Below are 24,053 nucleotides of genomic sequence, written 5' to 3'. Positions count from 1 at the left end.
ATTATAATTTAACAAGAAGCGAAGTTCCATTCTTGATGGTAGTGGTGGATCTCGATATTGTAAATGAGTAGTTAGAATGTACAGTCAGTTGACTTAGAAACGTCGTGGTGAACGCTACCGCAATGCTCGCTGCGCGATTATCGTGCGTTCGGTGTGTGTGATTTTGGTTTTTTTTTTTGGGCACACTGTATATATAGGTAATTCTAATCAAAACTCCATTTTTTCATATCTTATCAATCATTGTATAAAGAGTAGATTGCGTCCAACTTCCAACCAGTGATGCGCTAAGCCTCCCAAGATGAGTTCAGTACTATTGGAAGCACGGCCCTTCAGGCCCTTCAAGTCTAGTGAAGAGTATCTAGTGGCCATGAAGGAAGATTTAGCCGAATGGCTCCAAACTATGTACCCATCACTCGAAATCAACGTCGACAACTTCATGGAGAAGTTGGAAACGGGAGTTGTACTTTGTGAGGTTAGTTTTTAGTTACCACGTGACCAAACTCCGCCCACATTTCGAATTTCGCGCCCTCAAAAACCTATATTAAGAAAATTGTAAGCAAAAAAACTTAATTAAAGATTATCCTTGATCGAAGTAATTGAGTTTTGAGTTTGGATAAAACAAGATAATTGGATGATTATGTATTTGGTTGTGGCCTATTAGAGAAAAGTTCAACATGGAATAATGGACTCATAAATATTCCAGTGTTGGAGGAAAATTGTGGAAAATTAAATGTTGCTAAAAAAATTTATGACGTACTTTCATTATAAAAGTTCAAGACAGAAAACTACGTAATTTTTAATTTTTAGGACAATTAACTAAAATTAATTTAAAATTACGTCCATTTTGTAATTACTTCAAATAAAACATTTTCTAATTTAAGTACAAATTTTACTTAATTAACTTAGTCCAAGGAAAAAATTACAAAAAATTGCTAATTTTTTACTAATTCACTTTTACTAATTTACTTAGTCGTTTCTGAACTGATTATTAATTATTGTATCAAGTCTTATTTCTATTAGCCTTTGATTTAGTAATTAAAAATTAATTAGAATTTGAGTAAATTAGTTGAAATTTCGAGTAATTTAATTAAATTTGGAGACTACTTTTAAAGCTTGTAATTGTGTCTTACAAGGAAATACAATTAAACTATATTTTTGGGAGGCTAAGAAATCCAGAATAAAAAGTAAAAAAAAATAAAAAATATGGTCCAATTTTTTTTAACGGTTAATCTATGGTTAAAACATTTGAACTTCTAAAAATTAGAAAACTTAAATTAAAAATTTCCAATTACCAATTTACTAACTTAAGTAATAATTTTAATTTAATTCTATAATTTAGTCAAAATTAGAGAAAATCAAGCAAAATACTAACTCCTAAGAGGTGTAAAATGGTTACTAATTTTTAGTAATTGCTGATTTAATTATAATTTCATCAATTTTTTTAATTTTAATTAATTTAGCAATTAATTTATTCATATCAATTATCGTCAATTTCATCAATTAGTATGAAGGTGCTCTTTTATTTATTTAAAAATTATCGCTAATTTGGATAAATTAAATTAAATTTCGTCTAATTTAATTAAATATGAAGACAACTTTTCAAATTCGACAGTGTAATAAAAACTTGTAAAATCTTAATTAAAGATTATATCCTACCTAATTCACAATCGCAATCATTAGCAGAACACAAATCTACTTTTTCCAATAAAATAACCAATTTCAACACTGAATTTTAATCCCGCAATTAAGAATGCAAAATTATGTTTTGAAACAAATGTTTTGAACAAATCGAACCCAATTACGCAATTTTTAAATTCTAATAATTGTAATTATATAATACCAATAATTAGCAGCAATTTATTGGCAATTAAAATTTCCACAAAACGACAAAATAAATACGAATGTCTAAGTTTAGTTTTGACTTCTATTTTGAAAACAATGCGAAAGTAACGGTGCATTTTCCGCCCTTGTGCATAAAAACCCAAGTGTGTCAAGTGGGCTGTGCCTCCGTTTTATCACTTTTCCGGTCACCCTCCTCTTTACTTAGCAAACAAAGCTAGTTTCATGACCCCTCTTTGTTTCTATTTTAATTTAGTCTTCTAGTTCCTTCTTCCCACACAATTTCCCAAATTAACCGGAAAAAGTCTCACCTAATCGCATTGTTCGGTAAAAATATATTACACAATTATCTCGAAATGATGATTTATATTGTTAAAACGGTTGTAACTTCCTTAAATAGTTGCCTAAAAAGTTGCGACATTGTTAGGAAAACATTATACAAGTCGTTATACCAACAGAAATGATACAGTGTAGGAATTAACATTTATCTTTTGTCGTCAAATATTTGAGTAAATAAGTGTCAAGGTAAGAAATTTCGAGTAGTTGGAAAAATTAGCGAGACTTAAACTTTCTAGTAAAGAAGGTTACAACGACCTTTCCCGATGACATTTTAAATCATTTTCTCAACTTTCCACAAATTTCCACCTTATGCAAGCGCGAATCGATAATTTGCGCATTTATCCCAACCTACGAATTATCGAAAATGGTGCGACAAGTTGGTGTGACTCAGCCAAAGGCAGCAAAAAATGAAATACCGTCCGTTATGTTATTATTACTCTCGCTCATTCAAATTTCGATTTCGTTCGAATTTTTCGCATCTTGTTGTTACTCAACCAGCCCACGCGCATCTCGAATAAACAACAGAATGTCGTCGTCAAGGTCGCATTTGCATTCGCCGCCATTGCGACGCGGGGATGCCTCCCCTCACGGCGCCATTTTCCCGCAAAAGTGGATCGCGTCGCCTGCGGCCACCAGCTGATCGCTAAATTGCGTTTCCATGTCGATCTAGACAGCCGGGCTCGATGTGAAATCGATGATAATGATGGCATGGCGTCTTTGTGTATGCAAATCCGGGCGTTGACTCCTCTGACCTTGACTGCAAAGGGCCATCTTGACCCTAAATTCCCCTCCTTCCGGCTTGCATTTGGAAGGAAGGAAACGGGATTATCGTATCCGGTCACTTGTTGCATATTTATCGACGCGATAGCATATGCTAAACATGTGTTTTTCTTTGTAAAATCGCTCGCTCGGTGGGAATAGAGATCGGCTTTAGAAAGTGTGGGTGTTTGAACCAATTGTATTATGTTATATTGGAGTTATTATGAGCGGTGCCCCGGGCGCAAATTTCCAACCGATCCGATCAAAAGAACATAACGAGAAAGCCCATCGGCGACACTACCCCCACCACATAATGGCAGCCAAGGGGAGGCGAACACGTGACCAGCGTTTCCATGGAGAGCAAATTTGGTGCAAACAATAGAAAGCAGCAACGTGACTGCGATTTGGCAAAAAAGTCATGGATTTTCGAGACTTGTCGAAATTTTTGTGGTTACGTGGAGATTAGCGCAAATTTTATGCCTCACGCGTATGGAAACAATGAGGAATTACAAAGATATTACGTCATGGGTTTTACTTTTTTATGCCCTACTTTACCGGCGAAATGAGACATCTGGGTGTCTTCATTTTCGTTATTTTTTTTCAATTTTAAGGTCAATACACTGAAAAGTTTTAAAAACATAAATTTTGTTATTAAACTAACAGTTAATTTTTATTGACCAATTTAAATGCCAAGCAAATACTCAGATGCTCATATTTCTTCCAAATTCTGGTTTTAATTAAGCTTGAAATTTGGAAATTATTATTAGTTGACTCCGAACCTAATCTGTCGTAAAATTTATGAAAATATCTTATTTACTTTATCCTTTAATTTGAACTGAAACTACTAAAAACTTGAAAAAAAAATCATTAACATAACATTAACATAAGAAGTAAAAAAAATACGTCGCAAACGAAAAATCTGATCAATCGGTTGAAATAATCCAATTTTCAGCGTTTTTTTTTTCAAAAACAAACCTTGTTTATCTGAAAAACGTGTTTAAAAATTCAAAAAATGCAGAATTTATACAATTTTCTGTTTAACTTGATGAAATTTCGGTTAGTTTTTTTTTTAATAATCACTCTGTATTCATTTAAAAAGTTTTTATTTTTCAAAAAACGTAACAATTTTTACATTTTTTTCTGTAATATTACGTTGTCTCTGACTTTTTTCAAAGACATTATTTCGTAAATTTTCTTTTAAATGAATTAAAACTTCTAAAAAACTAAATAATTAAGACCTTAAGAAATAAAAAAACGACGAAAACTAAAAATCTGATCAGTTGGTTGAAATAACCTATTTTTTAGCGATTTTTTTCCAAAAACAAAGCTTGTTTATCTCAAAAACGTGTTTAAAAAGCCAAAAAATGCAGAATTCATACAATTTTCGGTTTAAATTGGCGAAATTTCGGTTAGTTTTTTTAAAATAATAACTCTGTATTTACTTCGAAAACTAAAAATCTGATCAACTGGTTGAAAAAGTCTAATTTTCAGCGGCTTTTTTTCCAAAAACAAAGCTTGTTTATCTCAAAAACGTGTTCAAAAAGACAAAAAATGCAGAATTCATATAATTTTCGGTTTAACTTGGGAAATTTTGGTTAATTTTTTTTTTAAATAATCACTGTATTCATTTAAAAAGTTTTTGTCTTACAAAAAAGGTAGCCATTTTTATATTTTTTTCTATAATATTACATTGTCTCTGACTTTTTTCAAAGACATTATTTCGTAAATTTTCCTTTAAATGAATTAAAACTTCTAAAAAATTAAATAATTAAGACCTTAAGAAATAAAAAAACGACGAAAACTAAAAATCTGATCAGTTGGTTGAAATAACCTATTTTTTAGCGATTTTTTTCCAAAAACAAAGCTTGTTTATCTCAAAAACGTGTTCAAAAAGACAAAAAATGCAGAATTCATATAATTTTCGGTTTAACTTGGGAAATTTTGGTTAATTTTTTTTTTAAATAATCACTGTATTCATTTAAAAAGTTTTTGTCTACAAAAAAGGTAGCCATTTTTATATTTTTTTCTATAATATTACATTGTCTCTGACTTTTTTCAAAGACATTATTTCGTAAATTTTCCTTTAAATGAATTAAAACTTTTAAAAAATTAAATAATTAAGACCTTAAGAAATAAAAAAACGACGAAAACTAAAAATCTGATCAGTTGGTTGAAATAACCTATTTTTTAGCGATTTTTTTCCAAAAACAAAGCTTGTTTATCTCAAAAACGTGTTCAAAAAGACAAAAAATGCAGAATTCATATAATTTTCGGTTTAACTTGGGAAATTTTGGTTAATTTTTTTTTTAAATAATCACTGTATTCATTTAAAAAGTTTTTGTCTTTCAAAAAAGGTAGCCATTTTTATATTTTTTTCTATAATATTACATTGTCTCTGACTTTTTTCAAAGATAGTATTTCATGAATTTTCTTTTAAATGGATTGAAACTCCGAAAAATTTATTAAAACTAAAAACTTAATAAGTAAAAAAATACGACAAAAACTAAAAATCTGATCACTTGATTAAAAAAAACGTCTAGGTATATACTATTTTTTTTTAAATCAAAATTTAAAAAAGGACAAAAAAAACAAAATGTAAATATTTAAGCGTCAAAAAATATAGAAATCGAAAATACATTTTTTTTGGGGAAATTTACGTAAAACCTCGGCAAACCTATTGCTATTGGCAAAGCCAGAAAGTTATCGATTATTTTCGCATTTTTTCCTTCAGAAGCCGAATCGGTTGAAACAACTGTATTTTATATTTTTACTCTTTTAATCTGTTTACAGTCTTTTGTAACACCATTTATTACTTATTCTATCGGCAATAAACCGTCTTGCATCAGCTTTACGGCTTTATTTATCGCGAAACAATAAAACCACCGTCACGTTATTTTCGCAATAGCGTGCTATGCTATAAGTCGATGCAAATTTTTCCAAATTTCGAAAAACCTCAACATCATCATCGCACACAACTCGTTTTGATCCAAACATCACGAAACTCGTTTGTCGAGGAGCCACTGCACCTGTTCGTATCAAAATAAGCCAAGAAATTAGCAATTTTATCGCGAAAATGGCGTCTCGAGGGGAGGCAGTCGACGTTGCCAAATCGAGTAATGGCGCTCGAGGGGAGGTAATAATGAGTCAGCGTCCAGGTCCATGACATTGAGTATCAATCGACCTCAAAGAATCGATACATAAATCGCAGCCAAGGTTGGCCAACCTAACCCATATAGGGAAGTAAAAAATCAAGCTGGCGCCGTTGTTGTTGTTGCTGCCGCTGTCACAAATAAATCGAAGTGTCCTTTTGTTATTATTATCCTTATAAGTGCGTGTTATTGAGCGCGATTTTTCTCTTTGACTCACGCACGCAAAGGCAAGGTTTAGCACGTTTTTGGCGCGAAAATCAAGGGATGCGGTGGCCATGGACCAGTGTTGCCACTTTCACTCGATCGTTTCCTTATAAGGGGCCACCTTGACACCACACTTGTCGTCTTCTCTAACGGGAGCAATGTTACGTCCATGGTTTTTTGACAATATGTAGTATAGAAAATTATTTTTTTACAGCACGCCAATGCCGTCAGGCATCAAGCGGCCGAATATGTTGAAAAAAAACAGTCGAAGAAAATCATGACAAAATCGGTGACTGGCAATTTGGCACATGCACAAAAACTAGTAAACATTCCGGAAGTCAAGTACTTCACGACGGCCAAGCCGCAAACTTTCTTCGCCAGAGACAACGTTTCGAATTTTATTAGATGGTGCAGGAACTCGCTGCAGATCTTAGAGTGCTTGCTGTTTGAATCAGACGACTTGATTTTGAGGAAGAATGAAAAACACGTCATTTTGTGTCTTTTGGAAGTGGGAAGGGAGGCCGCAAAGTAAGTTCTATGATGATGTTATCGCAGATTTTCATGTCAAAACAAGAGCTGACACCATCACTTAACGGATTAGACATTTATAATTTAATTATCTACTAACAACAAGTATATATATCGTATCTCCGACTGGTATCTTGATTGTAACTTTTTGTCATTTAAAAAAAAAAACACATCAATTACATGGAAGAAGATATGGTTTTGAAACAGGGAAATTTTTCCGGAGAATTTTATGCAATAGGTACAGTCACCCAAAATGAAAATGCCGAGTCCATAGAAGATAAGATAACATCAATTTCGTCTAATTCGGTGATTTTTCATCCAGTTTTTGGTAAATTTTGCGTTTCTGTCTCAAAAACGTGCTCAAAAAAGGCAAAAATCTGATAATTTTGGATTAGTGATTTTTTTTAGAAAGGCCGAAATAACATTAATTTTGACCAAAAACTGTTTTTATCTCAAAAACGTGTTTAAAAACTTGGACAACGCCGAAATTTTCGGTTTAAATTTGTAAAATCTTGGTTCATTTTTTACAGAATAGTGAGAGATAATGGCTTTTCTGGCTGTAAACCGAATTAAAACACTCAAAAAAAAAAATATTCAACATAATTTATTTCAAGAAGACTCGAATTTGTCTAAAATAACGCGTAATTTAATATAATTGAGTGAAATTTTGCAAAATAATTGCGTTTCTGGCAGAATAATGTACCAAAAAAAAAGGCAAAAATAAAATAATTTTAGATTTAAATTGGTGGTTTTTCTTTTTTTTTCTGATTTTTTAGCTCTAAAACGTGTTCAAAAAAAGCAGTCATAACATTAATTTTGACAAATTTATACCTACTTATAAAAAGTCCATAAAATTTAAAAAAACTGTTTTTAATGCAAAAACTCGAATTTGGCTAAAATAAAACCATTATAATTAGGTGAAATTTTGTAAAATAATTGCGTTTCTGGCAGAAAAATGTACCAAAAAAAGGCAAAAATAAGATAATTTTAGGGAAAAAACCCTGATTTTTAGCTCTAAAACGTGCTTAAATACTCAAGAAAAGCAGAAATAACATTAATTTTGATATAATATATTTATAAAAAGTCCATAAAATTAAAAAAATAACTGTTTTTATCACAAAAACGTCTAACTTTGTGAAATTTTTATTTGTTTTTTACAAAATCATGAAAGATAATGCATTTACTTGACTCATGTAAAACTTCACAAAACATTCGGAAAAAGAAAAAAAAATTTTAGACTAATTTTGGTGATTTTTTCACTGTGTTTTTTACCAGAAATGGAAAATATAACTTCAAATACGTGTTTCCTTGCTTAAAAAATATAAAAATAAACACATTCTTCGTCCAAACGTTATAGTTTTTCGGCTTATTTTCGAAAAAATAATAATACGAGGTAATAAAAGCAAGTGAAAATAGTGAAATAAACGCACTAAATATCTTGAAAGAAGCTAAAATAACGTCAATTTGAACCAAATTTCGTAAATTTTCCGTTAGTGTTTTTATTTTTTTTTATTCGAAAAATTTAATTGACCTCAAAAAATGTGCTGAATCTCTTGAAAAAGACAAAAATAATACCATTTTCGGTCTATTTTGGTAATTTTACGGCTTACTTTTAACAAATTTTTGGGAAATAAATAGTTTTTTGAGTGGAAAATGAGCTAAAAACAAGAATTATGTAGTGATTAGGCTTAATGTTTTTTCGGTCTTCTCTAGCAAAATCTCAAAAAAATTAGTTAAACAATATTTTTGACCAAAATTTTTTGCACGATTAATTTATTCTTCAAAAACCAGCTAAATCTAGCAAAATAAGCTAAATTTCAATTGATTTTGATCTAATTTAATGATTTTTCACATAGGAGGCTTGAAAAGATAAGGGTAACACTATTTTTAACAACAAAAGTTTGTTTTTATTTATTTATTTTTGATGCAACTTCGCACAAAAATTAACTAAACTGACTTATTTTTGTGGATTTTAGACGTTTTTTGACAAATCTTTACCTATCTTAATAGTTTATGGTGGTCATTTTCATTTTGGGTGACTGTACATAAATATAAGAAATGATCGTATGCTCGAAACTAGTAAATTATTAATTATTATTATTGAAAAAGTCAAAATTGTAGATGAATGAAATTTGCCAGCAAAAAATCTTTGTTTTTGATCAGGTTCGGCATGTTGGCCCCCATGTTGGTGCAAATGGAGCGCCAAATCGACCGCGAGATCGCCGCCGACCAGAAAAAACTCAACAACGGCCTCCACGACCAGAACAGCTTCGACGACGACGACGACAGCGATATGGAGGAAGAAACAATGTTAATTTACGGTCCTGTGCCACAAATCGTCACCAACGACTTGAAAAGTCTCGACGAAATGGTAAGTTTTACAGTCGATCGATAAGCGACGTCGCGACACCCGGAACCGCCGCAATTACACAATTGTACAGCCGACGGCGGAAAAAATGGACTTTTCTTCTCTATCGGTTAATGAGGTTAGGTTAGATGCGCTATTGACCCCGTATCTCCTCCAACGGGGACGGCTTATCTTGCGATGCACTTCCGGCTAGTCTTTTGACTAATTACGGTGGTAAATTATGGGCTGGTGTCGTGAACAGCCTTCGGGAAATATTGACTATTACGTTAACAATAACACGACTCGAGTGTGCTAATTACCACGCAAATATTTGATAAATTCGCTAATTTATTGATACGATATCGGCGCTGGTAAATTACGCAAAAAACCGCCTAACAAAACACCCACAGAAATTGCAAGTTAAGTAATTAAGCCGATGAAACCGGCCAAAAAATGTTTATTGTTTATAGGGGTGACATTCTTTACGATGGTGACTGTGTTTATAGGGGTGACATTCTTTATGATGGTGACTGTACACAATAAAAACAAAAAATATATGTTTTTTTGTGGACTCTCTGAAAATTGAAAGAGAGAAAAGCCAGTAAATAATACAAAAGGTTCAAGTGCTCGCGATAAAATGTGTTTTATTAATTATCCTCTACGTTTTCCAAGTCATGTACGCCGCTCCTACGTAAGCGCATTATCTCAAATATTGAAATCTCCTGTCAAACTTTGATAAATCGTCCCAAGTTTGAGACAAAATCGCTTCGATTTAATTCGCTTTCGACAGGTTCTGTCATTGTTGGTTGGCGTGGTCAAGACCCACGCAGAAATTCTTCTAGTTGGACGTTTAAGTTAAAATCTGTGGTCACCACCTTGTTACTTTCAATGATAATAATAATTTCACCTACACATTGCATATATTTTTTCTCCATCATCTCAAGGCCACTTTCGTTGGAAAATTCGTTTAATAAAATAATAATAACGATGTGCACGATCGGAGTGAAAGCGAGTTTAATTTATTAAATGCATATCCCGGTGTGCAAATGCAATATTGTTTCGAAACGCATATGCAGGATTCCTGCACAATCTAGACGGCTGGGTACGGGAACGCGAAAAATCAAGCGGGCGTGTAGGCAGCCACAGCTGGGCTTGATCTGATTACCTTCGACTGGCTTTTCCGACAAGAATTCGCAATTATTCATAGCGGGAAATGGAAATTCTACCGTTATCGATGTAAATAGTGATAACAGAAAGGGAAACGACAGTGACTAGATGATATTTCCGACTGACTCATCTATTTTCTTCTAACTCAAGTAAATTAATTTCGTTTTGATTCATTCGATTAATTAATTAATTACGTGACGTCAGGCGCCCAAACGAGGCGCACTTGATGCGTACACACACAGGAATGTGTCTGTCTCTCATCCTCAATTGAATTGCATAAAAAGAAGTCATTGAAACTAATGTAGATCGCCGGCTAAATAATGACATTAGAGTGCCTTGCACCGGTTCTAGTTGAATAAATGTTTCACTCTTGTAAATAATATTTAATTTAATTTAAGTACAAGTAATCGGCGATAATTTCATATTCAGTAAGCGCTGTATTTAATACGATTGCTAATTTCCGGTCGAACGTAATTAAAATTCTGCGGATTAGACGTGGGATTAATAGATTGACGACAAAGCTGAAATTTAATTAATCATTTTGTCAACGAGATGAATTAATTAATTATAATTTTGAGAAAGGGATTATTTATTTTATTCAATCTCCATAATCCAATTAGCAAAAATTTTCGAAGTAAAAAAGTTTTCGCTGGATTTTTAAAGTGGTTGGCAATGCTAGAGAATTAATATCGAGTCCAGTGAATAATAAAGTGGCTCTTATCTCAATTTTTCTAAATCGTGTCAATGTCGTTCACAAATTTACGTAAATTTTATCATAAGGAATGAATTGCAGAAAAAAACAGATTAATCAAAGAAAGGATTATCTCGAAATCAAACTTAAAAATAAAATAAATAACCCACTTGGCATAAGTGGATATTTACAATTAAAACCATAAAACAAAAAAAAAGATAGAAATCAATCGATCAATAAAAATAACGAATATTGGAATAATGCACGATTTTAATCAGTTTTTAATAATTGTAAACACATCAAGTGACCGATGTTCGGACACTTCAAATTCAAATTTTATGAAACTTGCTAAAAAACAGTTAAAAACACAATCAGATTAGATAAATTAAGGCCTAGTTATAACATTAAATAATTTCTTATGAAAATTTGAGAAACAGCGTTACGTAGGAGTCAATTTGTGCATTTTTACGATCGATTATTGATTTTATAGAAAATTGCTTCCAGCCATGACGCGATAATTGATGAGGTTTGGCCACAACTTTCAAAACAAACACTTTACCTCACTTGAGAAAAAAAATCATTAGAATTTACTTTCTCGTCCGTTACTGAAAAATGCCCAAATGTTTGAGCCAAGTTATGAAAGCGACATTGTTTCTCCGTCCAATAATAATTGAGCAATAATCTTCACTTTCCTCCACTTAATTTGCGTATTTTTTCCCATTTCCTCGTCGGGAAAGTTGCATTAGCGCCGCATTTAAATACAATCCAAAATTTACCACTTGAATAACCGATGGCGGAAAAAATCGCGAGCGACGAAATCAATTAAATTGATTGGAAGTTTCACTTTCGTGTGTCGATTCCAGAACCTACCGACTAATAAGTCATAACGAGGAACAGTTAGGCTATTGTTTAAGTCGAGACAATTGAATGGTGGCTTGCTTAGTCGATTGTGACTTTCTATGTATGTTGATGAATGGGCTAAGAAGCAATGAAAAATGCGTGAGAAAAGGCCACCGTGATGCAATCGTTGTTGGTTTTTTTGGGGCGCCGCCGCTGATTTGGGAGACTCATTAGCGGGATGGTAATGAGATGGGTTCAAGAACCACGAGCTCAACGCGTTTTCGAAGCTGTCAAAAGCACACAAAGATGGTGTTTATCTTTTCTTAGAATTCGTGATTAACGAAAACTCATAAAGATTAGTTCAAATCAGAGATCAAGTGTTTACGTGCAGACTACGGAGATCTAAAGGTTAGGATACGAAACGACGTACAAATGAAACGTTACCGCTAAAGTCGCCAGAGTGCACTTGTCCATTACCGTCAAGTTTTCAGAAAAAAAATCGTTGTATTTGTATAACGGTTAGCACAAGGCTAACAAAAAAATACAGGCAGATGGAGCATAAAATTCTCAATAGAAGGACATAAACAAAATGCAAAAATTTTATCGTAAAGTATGTTTAAAAAAATTTCAAACTTTTACCAGTTTGCACTCGCCCCATATTTTTCAAAACGCTGGGAATACGGTTGAAGATACAAAAAAACTGTAAGGAACAAAGTTGTAGAGAATTAAATTTCCTACAAAAAAGTCCGCGAGACCATATCTCTATCTTCAACCATTTAGGCCCCAAAGGTTCAAAAACGCTCAAGTGACGGATTTGTTTCATTTTGCCGGTGGTCAAGTATTGCAAGTTAATTTACACCTAAACCCTTGATGATAGAAATATGGTGTCGCGGACTTTTTTGTAGAAAATTTAATTCTCTACAACTTTGTTCCTTACACTTTTTTTGTATCTTCAACCGTATTCGCAGTGTTCGCAAAAATATAAGGTGGAACGCAAATAATAATTCTAAGCGATAATTTTTTGTGCACCGTCTCATATTTATCAAAACGCTGGGAATACGGTTGAAGATACAAAAAAACTGTAAGGAACAAAGTTGTAGAGAATTAAATTTCCTACAAAAAAGTCCGCGAGACCATATCTCTATCTTCAACCATTTAGGCCCCAAAGTCGTTCAAAAGTGCTCAAGCGACGGATATGCTTCATTTTGCCGGTGGTCAAGTATTGCAAGTTAATTTACACCTAAACCCTTGATGATAGAAATATGGTGTCGCGGACTTTTTTGTAGAAAATTTAATTCTCTACAACTTTGTTCCTTACACTTTTTTTGTATCTTCAACCGTATTCGCAGCGTTCGCAAAAATATAAGATGGAACGCAAATAATAATTCTAAGGGATTATTTTTTGTGCATCGTCACATATTTATCAAAACGCTGGGAATACGGTTGAAGATACAAAAAAACTGTAAGGAACAAAGTTGTAGAGAATTAAATTTCCTACAAAAAAGTCCGCGAGACCATATCTCTATCTTCAACCATTTAGGCCCCAAAGTCGTTCAAAAGTGCTCAAGCGACGGATATGCTTCATTTTGCCGGTGGTCATGTATTCCAAGTTAATTTACACCTAAACCCTTGATGATAGAAATATGGTGTCGCGGACTTTTTTGTAGAAAATTTAATTCTCTACAACTTTGTTCTTTATACTTTTTTTGTATCTTCAGTCGTATTCGCAGCGTTCGCAAAAATATAAGATGGAACGCAAATAATAATTCTAAGCGATAATTTTTTGTGCATCGTCACATATTTATCAAAACGCTAGGAATACGGTTGAAGATACAAAAAAACTGTAAGGAACAAAGTTGTAGAGAATTAAATTTCCTACAAAAAAGTCCGCGACACCATACTTCTATCTTCTACAGTTTAGGTGTAAACTTAGTTTCCCTTACTTGACCACTGGTAAAATGAAACGAATACACGCTTGAGCGTCTTTGAACGTCTTTAGGGCCTAAACCGTTGAAGATAAAGATATGGTCTCGCGGACTTTTTTAAAGGAAATTTAATTCTCTGCAACTTTCTTCTTAACATTTTTCTTGTATCTTTAACCGTATTCGCAGCGTCTTGAAAAATACGAGGCGAAGCGCAAATTTTAAATATTTTTTTTCTGATTTTTCTTATGAAAATTTTAGTTGGCAGTTTTTGTCAGTTTGTTAAGAGTATAAAGCTGAACATTTCTGCTTTTTTCCAAGTATTTAGTGAATTGGTTGAATTTAAATTAATTTAAAACGATGTGACGCCGAAGCTGGAACTATATTTTTTGAGTACGATTTTGTACCACGTTTCGTCTCCTAAGTTATAGTCCTCCGTAGACTTACCTTTTATTTTAAAAAAACTTTCAATTAAGAAAAAATGATCAAAATCATTGGAAATTCCTGTACATTCTTATCTCCGGCGATTTATTTTTATTACCTAATGCGCAATTAGGGACAAGTCAAAAATTTAACAAGCATTTTTTCGCGAAATCAGCGAGAATCTCTATTTTGCAACCGCTTACTCACTCGTTAGAAATTGTATTCACGACCCTACATACATATTTGAATTGTTCTTTGTTCCAGGTCCGCGACTTGGTCGCAAAGTGCACTTGTCCAACCCAATTCCCCATGATCCGTGTCTCCGAAGGCAAATACCGAATCGGCGACACCAAAGTATTAATTTTCGTGAGGGTAAGTCCCCAAATTTAACCTCACAAAAAAAATAAACGAAAAAAATGCAGATACTTCGAAACCACGTAATGGTCCGAGTTGGCGGTGGATGGGACACTCTGTCCCATTATTTGGACAAACACGACCCATGTCGTTGTCGCTCGCAACACAGAACAACCCAAGGCGCCCGTCTGGTCAATAAACCAGGTGCCCCAGACTTACACGGTTCACACGTTTACTACGACCGTGCGCCAATCCCGACAATTGCAACTCCAAGCCACACCTCCAGCTCCGCCTCAACTCTAGGCCCACCAATGAACTCACTGAACCGGTCCCGGTCACGTTCACCGTCTTATTTGAACGACAGACGATCAGTTAGTCCAAACCTACCGCGCAAATCTTTAGTACCTCCCACTAGATCCAGAAGCCCCACCCCCAACTACACATCGTCACACCACGCCACGCTTAAAACTAAAGCCACGCCCACAACGTCACCAAAACACAAAAATCACGTCGCCTTGATACAAGTCCCCATTGAAAATCGGCTTAAATCCGAAACTTCGATCCAAATAAATGAAGATCAAAGTGATACGACGTCCGAAGTTTCGGACGAAGGTTACCGAAGTTTGGGCGCAATTCAGGACAAAACCAAAAAACGCCTCAGTCAAGACTCAGTCGATGATGCAGATTATAACGGTAACAAAACATAAAATAAAAAAATTCCCCAATAATTGTTTTTCTAGGAGAGCATCATATTGACAGTATTGACGACACAAACGACGTCGGTTTGCGTAAAACCTCCTACTCGCAGCGAATCTACGAGGAGGCCACGCCCAAGCCCCTCCCCAAATCGCGCGAGCCTAGTGTTGATCGCTCCACCCCTAAATCCTCCCCCAAGAAAATCCACGGTACGTGGAACGGCCGTCAGAAACAGGCACGTCCCACCCTTCAAATCGAGACTTTCAGTCCGCCCCTGCAAAGACACGCCCCCTCGAGGCGGAGCGAACGTCGCCATTCGTCGGCAAGCACATCGCCGACCAAAGGCGGGCTTAAAGAAGTTTTGATAAATACAGTAACGCAAATCGATGATGAAGCTTTAATGGCCCAACAAGTCCAAGAACTGCTAAAACAGTACACTTTTGATTTCAAGGACGAGGGGCGGTTTGTGAGAGGCGGCAGCGAAAGGATGTCCTACAGGAGTCCGAGGAAGGACTCACGGCCTGATAATAACCTATCTAGGATCCCCGCCCCCGTTTTGTAGACTTGGGGGATTTTCTAGGGTATTTTTTTACGACGGTTAGAGTAGAGTCCCTGTTTCGACCGTTTTGTTTTTGGTGCTAATTTGATGTGATGATTTTTCAAATTTTTATCATGTTGTTACGAGAAAAAATGCTCAATTTTTTTCGATTTGAACGGTTAGTTTTGAGAGGATACCACCAGTTTAGATTATATTTAAACACCCTGTATAACACTAATAATGGATTTAGTGCAACTTTTAACATGCTACTGGCAACTTATAGGTCTAATTATATTAATTTATACTTAATTTTGTATAAAACAACCATTAACATTTGATATTTTCTATTATACGTTTTTAATTAAAAAAAAAATAACTAATTTTATGATAATTCAGATTTTAGAATCTCGGTTCACACAAGTAGAAACCCTATTTCATACCATTGTATGCTTTTCTAAGGCAATAAATCGTAGATTTTAATTTATTCGACTTTATCTCCTCCCCGACATATACACTAAATAAAAAAATATTTTAATAAAAAAACAACAAATAATATTACATTAAACCCATTTTGTACCCATATACCAAAATAAATTATAGACTTTGATTTAACGGCTTTATTTTTCCCCCCTAAACGATTGAAGAAAATGCAAATTTATCATTTCTGCCAACTTTTTTTAATGGCATAGGCAACCAACAATACAACCAAACATGACTTGAGATAAAAAAACATTATTTTAGTATTTTTAATTGGATTCTTTACGAAGATAAAAAATTAAAAAATAAATTTAACTAAAATTATAGACAATTATGCATGCAACCAACAATTCTACAATCCTGGAGATTTTGTGATTAGTAAGATTTTATTCGTTATTTAAATAGTAAATAGCATCAAAGTATTACAAATGAATATATTCTGCAACCACTTGGAAAAAATATAATATACAGAGTGAGTCAATAGTACGTTTCTTTAATTTGTATAGTTATGCAACCAATAATACTGATTCCAGTTGACCATATCGGTAATCCTTAAAAAAATTCAAAATTAATCCACGATTACATTGTTTTGAGTATTGTCAAGTCAGTTTTGACATTTTTCTAAAATCTCATTATGGACTATTATTATTTAAGAGATAAAAAATGTTTTTAAAAATCAAACAAAATATCCAAGTGGGAAGTGCAATTAGTATTTTTGGTTGCATCTTAAGTCATGTCACAAAAAAACATTATTGACTCACCCTGTATATAAAAAAAATTAAACGTTTGTTCAATATCCCTATTCATTCAGATCTGAATTTTTTTAATAATACAACGCGAAATCGTTTTAAAATTCATATTCATTAATATTTGAACACTTTATGTCAAAATGACAAATCTCTGCGTGTATAATACTGTTCTTTCAGACGCTCTTTACTGGAGTATACTTCTCTACCTTGTGGCAGTTTTCTTATGTAAGATTTATTTTAGAAATTTTTCTTATAATAATCCCGATTTTTAGTGATTTGGGTACGATATTGTGTCCAATTTACAATTTTGTGTCCCTTTTCAAACACACAAATCCACTGTTCTTACATCCCTCAATACCCAAGTAATTCCTGCATTTGCGCTTCTTGTGCCATGAATAAGAATAACACTGGACTTTTTTGTTGCAAAAGGAAACACAAATTTTACGTCAAAATACATTGTTAGAGTAATAAAATAACCAACTATTCTACTTTTAAAAATAAATTAATGTTTTAATTTTTATTATTTTTTTTTTCACAAAACAGTGATAAACATTTAGTGCTGCAATGAACCGCCTTTAACGCTTGCAGCACTCAAGCCGATTGAATTTTTGACTTTTGAGCAGATGTCGCCCTGATCAATTCAGGTCCGTACTCGTCCTTTTCCATTCTTGCCAACCACTAGAGAATTGGCCGCAGATCAAAGGCGTGTGTATCCATCAGGCAATTTAATACGTCGCATGAATTTTACATAAGGAAAATATCAACACACTCGCGTTTCCCCATTTTACTTAATCCAGCTCACCTTTACGACACATTATGCATAGTAAACGATATAAAAGCGCCGTCAAAAGGCCACAAAAGGAAGCAGCGAGCTTTAACACGATTGAAATGTTCCTTCTATTCTTCGAAAATCAATTATTTCGGGCACTTTGTGCCACTGATTCGATTATAAGGAGCGTTTTAATTTTTTTTTTTCTGTACAGGAGGCGACGAAATTTTAGTATAACGAGACGAAGTTTTTTAATCAAGATCGGTGAAAAGGATTAATTCGGGTTTTAATCGAGTTTTCTTTGACGGTATTGAAATTTTTCAAACGAATTAAAGAAAAACCGACCTTTCGCTGGTAATTAACACGGAAGGTAACGAAAATTCGGCGAGGGATGGAATAATTTATAGCGAGTTCGTTACGGGAAAATCGGGAGGAAAATATGTTATGCAAATTGACACATTCGATGCAGAAATAAAAAAAAATCACTCTTATTTTCATTTCAAATAAATTACGCAAAATCAACGATATTTACTATTTTTTATTCAACAGTTTGTTGTCGGATCAAAGACGTTTTAACTTATAATAATATAACGTTAAATTTATTTAAGCTGTTTACTTTAAAACAAGTCTTTCTTTATTTTTTTCCACATAAGGGTGACCCAAGAGTGTATAAATCGCTCTATAACTTTTTTGCTGTTTGAATTATTGCTATGACGTTTTTATTATCCCATAGATTTACTAAAAGTCCACAAACTATAAATGTTTTTATCATACACAGGGTGTTGTATACAGTGGTGAACCAAAGTTACAAGAAAATCTGTTAGCCTAGAATCTGATAAGTCACATGGTAATTTATTTTTTGTGGCAAAAAAACGTTAGTAATCTAATTATTACTTGATACATAAATGAATTTACTCATCAAGAATTAATAATAAAATAAATAAAAAAAGAAATTTTTTTGAACACTTCAAAAATATATAGTGTTCCATTTGACAAAAATGAGTTTTTCAACTTCTTGCGTTTTGGAACACTCTGTACATTATCTGCGTATTTCAAGTAAAAGTCGACTATTTGCTTAAACTACAGGTATTTCTAGGCTTTTCTAGTGCAAATTTGTCGGAAAATATTCATAGGCGACTTTGCAGTAATTTTTCAAAATTTTTCTTTTTATAACTAAAAGTTAAATAATTCCGAAACGGTACGAGATAGACCTATAAGAGTTTATACAAAGTTTTATTATTTTTTCACGTAGAAACTAATTATGCACAATATAAAAGGTGTTCCATTAAAAAAATATAACTTGGTTCACCACCCTGTATATAACACCCTGTGTAAAATAAAAATATTTTTATTTTGTGGACTTTAAATCAATCTATCGGATAATAAATACAGCATGGCAATATTTCAAATAGCAAAAAAGTTATAGACCGATGACACATCCTTGGGTCACCCTGTACGTATCTTATTTATTCTATTTTTTATGCAAATATTATTTATTATTATGTTGGCAAACAAACTAATTCACTTTTGTTACACCAGACTGCACTATTATATTAATACAAGCAAATATTTAAATTAGATACTAGATAGCGACCCAAATGACACAATTCTACACAATAATTTTTTTTTCAAATAATTTACGTAGCCAATAAAATAACTTTACGAAAAATTCACTAATGTTTACTAAATAAAAAAACATATCTTGCACAAACTTACAAAAATAAAATGCAACGAAAAAAACACTCTACGTGTATTTTGTGTGGCGTTTTGTTCTTCTAGTAAGGCTGGTCATCTTACGTGAATCACAAACTTATTAGAAAAAATATAAAAAATCGTAGACTCACCCTGTATATGCCATACTTTTATAAAACAAGAAATGACGTTTTATGTCACATGTAAGTATGATTAGGAACAGTTTCGTCCAATTAATTTAATTGGAGAAATACGTATGTAATAAATTAAGTCAAAATATTTTATACAACAAAAGTATACTGAGAAATCGAATCAAATAAAACTTTCTCGAGTTCCTTATTTTTCTGGCTTTAATCTAGTCTGGTCAAAGTTATTTGACTTTTCTTCTTCACGGCCATCTCATTTAATTAAAAAAAAAATAGATAACTCCTAACTCAAAAACGTTATTTATAAACGAGATAAACAAACATAATTAACTAATCACAAGAGACATAACAGTACCTAACTGTGTTTGAACGAAGAATTATCACAATAAACCTTGTTGATTATTTGTGTTATTTGCACAAATAACTTTCTTTTCTCATCATTACATCACTCGAATGTTTCCAAGTTTTGGACCATTTTTAGGTGGAGCAGGCCAGAGGTTATCACTGCTCCACAAGTGGTCTGCGGTTCCTTCTCATTTAAGCAACAAATAAAACCAAAAAAGTGGACTTTGCCCCCGAAACCCCCAATCACGTGTCATTTAAACACGTTTAAAAAAATGTTATTATTAGGGGAAACCGGGCGCATGTCGATGCGATTATCTCTAAATTACTAGCTGGCGGCCCCAATTAACTAATTCGCCTCCGATTGGAAAATCATGTCAAGTTCAGTGAGTGTCAATATTGTTATTTATTTACGCCTTTTGTAAAAACTTAATTGTCTCGCATTTGCTGGACCAAATCCAAAGATCAAAGTCTCTTTAGTGGCAACTAAACTATATAGTTTTAAACAAACGTTTTATCATCGATTAACCGGTTCAAACAAGAAATTTTCGTCGTCTTGGGCTAGGTAGTGGTTCGCAATTTTGAAATCCCATAATCATTGTCATCGTCGTAATAACAAGATAAAGAAATGAATTATTTCAGTGTCGAACGTCACGAAAAATTTATCAAATTCTTTTATTGTAATGCGAAAGTAAACAAAATTTTGTCGGATGATGTTTGCATAATGCGTCACATTTGTTTTCTTCAGGTTGACAGCAATGTCACTGACTGTGTGCTTATGAACTTGCGACCTTCGAATGTTATAAATATTCGCTCTTGAGCAATTATTTTACTCCAGTTTTAAATTTATAACAACTGATCTTACGACGGATTCGCATTTTGCGCATCAAAATTTGAAGATTCTATCAGCTATCTATAAAAACTATAAAAATGACATTTTTCAATAAGATATGATGAGATCTCTCGTTGAAACTATAAATTGGATTAGTTATTATTTTCTTGTGCATGAATAATTTACAACAACTAATTTGAGAGAAAATGCGACGTTGTAATTTTTATAGTTTTGAAACAGCAAGTACGCAGTTTTATGAAAAACTGACAAAAACTATCAACACGTTGTTGAAGTAATTAGATGAAGAAACACGTCATAATAAGATAAACACAAGAAATCTGCGAAAAATGCTTGGGACGTATCATGGCGAAGTTTTATGATCCACTCTGTATATTTTAATTCCATCGTATGGCCGGTTGCATAACTCCAACGCATTAACATTGTGTTTTAAAAGTAAAATCCAAGCAAAAACCGATACGAAACAACTTATAAACTAGCACTTACCTCTTTTAATCCTGATTTTGAGTGAATTTTGGCGCAAAATTTGATCAGTTTTCGCAAAAAGCTCCGAAACCGCTCCAAGCCCACAAAAGGTTGAATGACTCGGAAATAAACACAAAATCACCCGACAATCGTCATTTTGTCCAAAACCCGTTACATTTAGATAAAAAATTAGAACACATGTCAATGAAGTGTCAATCAAATTTTCGCAAAAACTGTAATTCGCACCACCGGTATTGCGCGTTCACTGACCTCACGAAAATTTATCACAAAGTCAATTAATTCGGATTTATCGCAAAATTCCGGCCGAATTTTCACCCAAATCGGTCCCGGGACCGTTGATTTGTAAAACACGCACGGAATTGGGGCGAAAATCGGCCAAAAATTGCACTTTTCACTTGGAAAAACTTGGGAAAAAACGGCGTTGTCTGAGAAGGCAAAGGAACTAGGGGTGCCAACCCAAAAACAAGATTATTGAATTGGCACCTGTAATGTCGGTAATAATAATAATTAAAAATTATTAATCAGTTGTGGTTATTATAAATCGTGGTCAAATTTGCATTTGATAATTGCGTCTTTACGATTTTTTCTATTAATGAGTGTAGATTCCATTTCAATTATATAAAAATTCCAAGGTCATTTCTGTCACATTGTCACGCTCCTGCTTTAAAGTGGAATTTTTCGCAGCGTTTTGCTCGCGTAATGCAAGCGAAATGGATTTTTCATCAAAAGAAAACAAGCAATTTGTTGTTCGTTTCGTTATTTCCTTTTTGTGAGAGCGCCTTTCGCATCGGATGCACACGCCGGAAATGAGCAATGAAAATCGCTCTGACCGGCGAATATAAATAAATAAATTTACTACACAATTATAGTAAGACGTTCATTAATGAAGTTATCACCAGACTTAATTAAAATTAATTCGTAATACGATTTGTAAAACGGAGAATCCTATCTTATCAGCCAACTTGACCCCATGATGCAAGTTTTGGGTCAACTGGATTTGTGCTCGATTTTCGCGTTTTTGGCGCGAAAATTGAATTTTGCATGTCGGACACGCATGATAAGGCTGTGACCCGCGAAATGGACGCAAATTCGAGGCGTTTTTTCAGAGCGCTCGTGCGATTTGATAACGAATTAGATGTGATAAACGTGCGCTCAATTTCCTGGAGGATTTTTGGCGAATTCAGGTCTGGACCACGAAAATTCTGATGCAAGAACTGGAATTGCGGTATAAGCAAAAAGTGGAGATATTGAAAAATGTTAGATAATGACATGTTCGTGCAATCTTTTTTTTAAATTAATGTGATTAAAGGATGTCTCAATAATTCATTAGGCGATAAAAGTCTTAATTGAAAAAATACAATTTTGTTCCAAAAAAATTAAAGGAATTACTTGCAATAATTCTGCAGTCGTCATCATGGCACATGTTGCAACTTTTATTGTTATTAACATTTGGCGAAGAAAAATATTATTAAAACTAGAATTATTTTTTTGTTAAACGAACAACAACAAAACATACTGTTTATTTTTTTTTAATTGAAAAATAAAGCCCTTAGCATATTTTGTTAACTTTTTAAATGTTTTTTAAGTGTTTACCAAATGCTTTTATTTATTTTAACGTTGTAAATTGAAGTTGAAGAATTAATCAAACACAAAATTATCGCCAAAAAATTAACATAATTGGTTATGTAGAAAGCAGTTCTGTCTGGTTCGTGTAAATTCCGTCTGGAAAGCACTTCTGCTTGACCCAACTGAATCATACTATCGAAAATCAAAGTCCAGTTGTTAAAAAAATGTAATTATTAATAGTATTTTTGGGCAAAAAATTGATACGAGGAAACTAGAAGTGATTAAAATACAACAGCCTAGTGTAGTAATTAGCGATAGAAGAGTCTGATGAAACTTCTATTGATTAAAACTCATTTCAAACGTTACTTGCGAAATCATAATTTGCCAATTTTCCCACAATCACACATTTTCCTCGCTTTGTTGTCCGATATTGAAGCACTATTTTTATTTTCTTTGGTTTATTTTTAAAAACAATTCGGTATTTATAAAACTTTTGACCTCGCTTAATTTCCATTTCAAACTTTTGTCATGTGTTGCTTTCATTACCCGAACCGTTACCCAATTATTGTCTTTCAATTTGAATTCCGAAATTTTCGAGTTTTATCAAAATATCGCAATAATAATTTAATCCATGTTATTTTTACGCGGCGGTTTTATAGAAAGAAAGTGATTGCTTTCGAAACAATAATAATAATAAGACGATCATCCACAAATAAAATTTCCCGTCGTTAAAAATTTACGTTACGGGAAAATGTTTCAGGAGGCAGATGTTTGAGTCGTTTGTCATTTTGTACGTAATAATGGCAATAAAACAATTGACGAGAGTAGGCTTCCAGGAGATGAGACTTTTGTTTATACGCGGGAGGAATGAGACAGTTTCCGGTACTAAAAAACCGCAAAGTGCGTTTTTGAAAAATTTGTTTTTTTTGGGCAATTACGGCTTGGGGAAAATATTTATTTACTGTTATCAGATGCGTGACATAATACTGTCAGTGATAAGAACTACGACTGCGATTATAAATCAGTTTATCAATGAAAATGTAATTCAAATCAGGCAATTTTTTTCAGCTCGAATCTAATGATTTTTTTCAAGTGGAAATGCCATGTTTTATAATTATTTGCAATTTTCAATCTATTTTTTCTATTTGTTTAGGCTGCGGTGACTTCTACTTTAACACAA

At 33.2% G+C, this 24,053-nt stretch overlaps 1 protein-coding gene and 1 long non-coding RNA gene across 3 annotated transcripts; both read left to right on the top strand.

The window, feature by feature from the left end:
• The first annotated feature begins 56 nt into the window (after window positions 1-56).
• Window positions 57-16,403, top strand: LOC662262 (GAS2-like protein pickled eggs). Of its 2 annotated transcripts, none has more exons than XM_968373.5 (7): window positions 57-197; window positions 251-472; window positions 6,505-6,818; window positions 8,982-9,189; window positions 14,473-14,580; window positions 14,631-15,255; window positions 15,303-16,403. In XM_968373.5, the coding sequence occupies exons 2-7, from the start codon at window positions 299-301 to the stop codon at window positions 15,818-15,820; spliced, it is 1,947 nt and encodes a 648-aa protein (XP_973466.1). In that variant the 5' UTR covers window positions 57-197; window positions 251-298; the 3' UTR covers window positions 15,821-16,403. The 2 variants fall into 2 exon arrangements, with proteins under 2 accessions (XP_973466.1, XP_008194703.1); XM_008196481.3 differs by having other exon boundaries at window positions 59-197; window positions 256-472.
• A 502-nt stretch (window positions 16,404-16,905) lies between these two features.
• LOC135266984 (uncharacterized) lies at window positions 16,906-17,540 on the top strand. The gene is made up of 2 exons (XR_010335210.1): window positions 16,906-17,247; window positions 17,295-17,540. It is a non-coding gene; the product is annotated as an uncharacterized LOC135266984 (long non-coding RNA).
• The last annotated feature ends 6,513 nt before the right edge of the window (window positions 17,541-24,053 follow it).

This window comes from Tribolium castaneum, chromosome 8 (assembly GCF_031307605.1).
Source record: "Tribolium castaneum strain GA2 chromosome 8, icTriCast1.1, whole genome shotgun sequence".
NCBI classification, from domain to species: Eukaryota; Metazoa; Arthropoda; class Insecta; order Coleoptera; family Tenebrionidae; genus Tribolium; species Tribolium castaneum.
Note: the sequence above shows the minus strand (reverse complement) of the source record. Positions and strands in the feature narration are given on the sequence as shown.

Coding starts and splice junctions, on each gene's coding strand:
- LOC662262 (XM_968373.5), top strand. CDS start 299: ATGAGTTCAGTACTATTGGAAGCACGGCCCTTCAGGCCCTTCAAGTCT. Junction 9,190..14,472: donor TGAAAAGTCTCGACGAAATG/GTAAGTTTTACA, acceptor TCTTTGTTCCAG/GTCCGCGACTTGGTCGCAAA. Junction 14,581..14,630: donor AAGTATTAATTTTCGTGAGG/GTAAGTCCCCAA, acceptor AAAAAAATGCAG/ATACTTCGAAACCACGTAAT.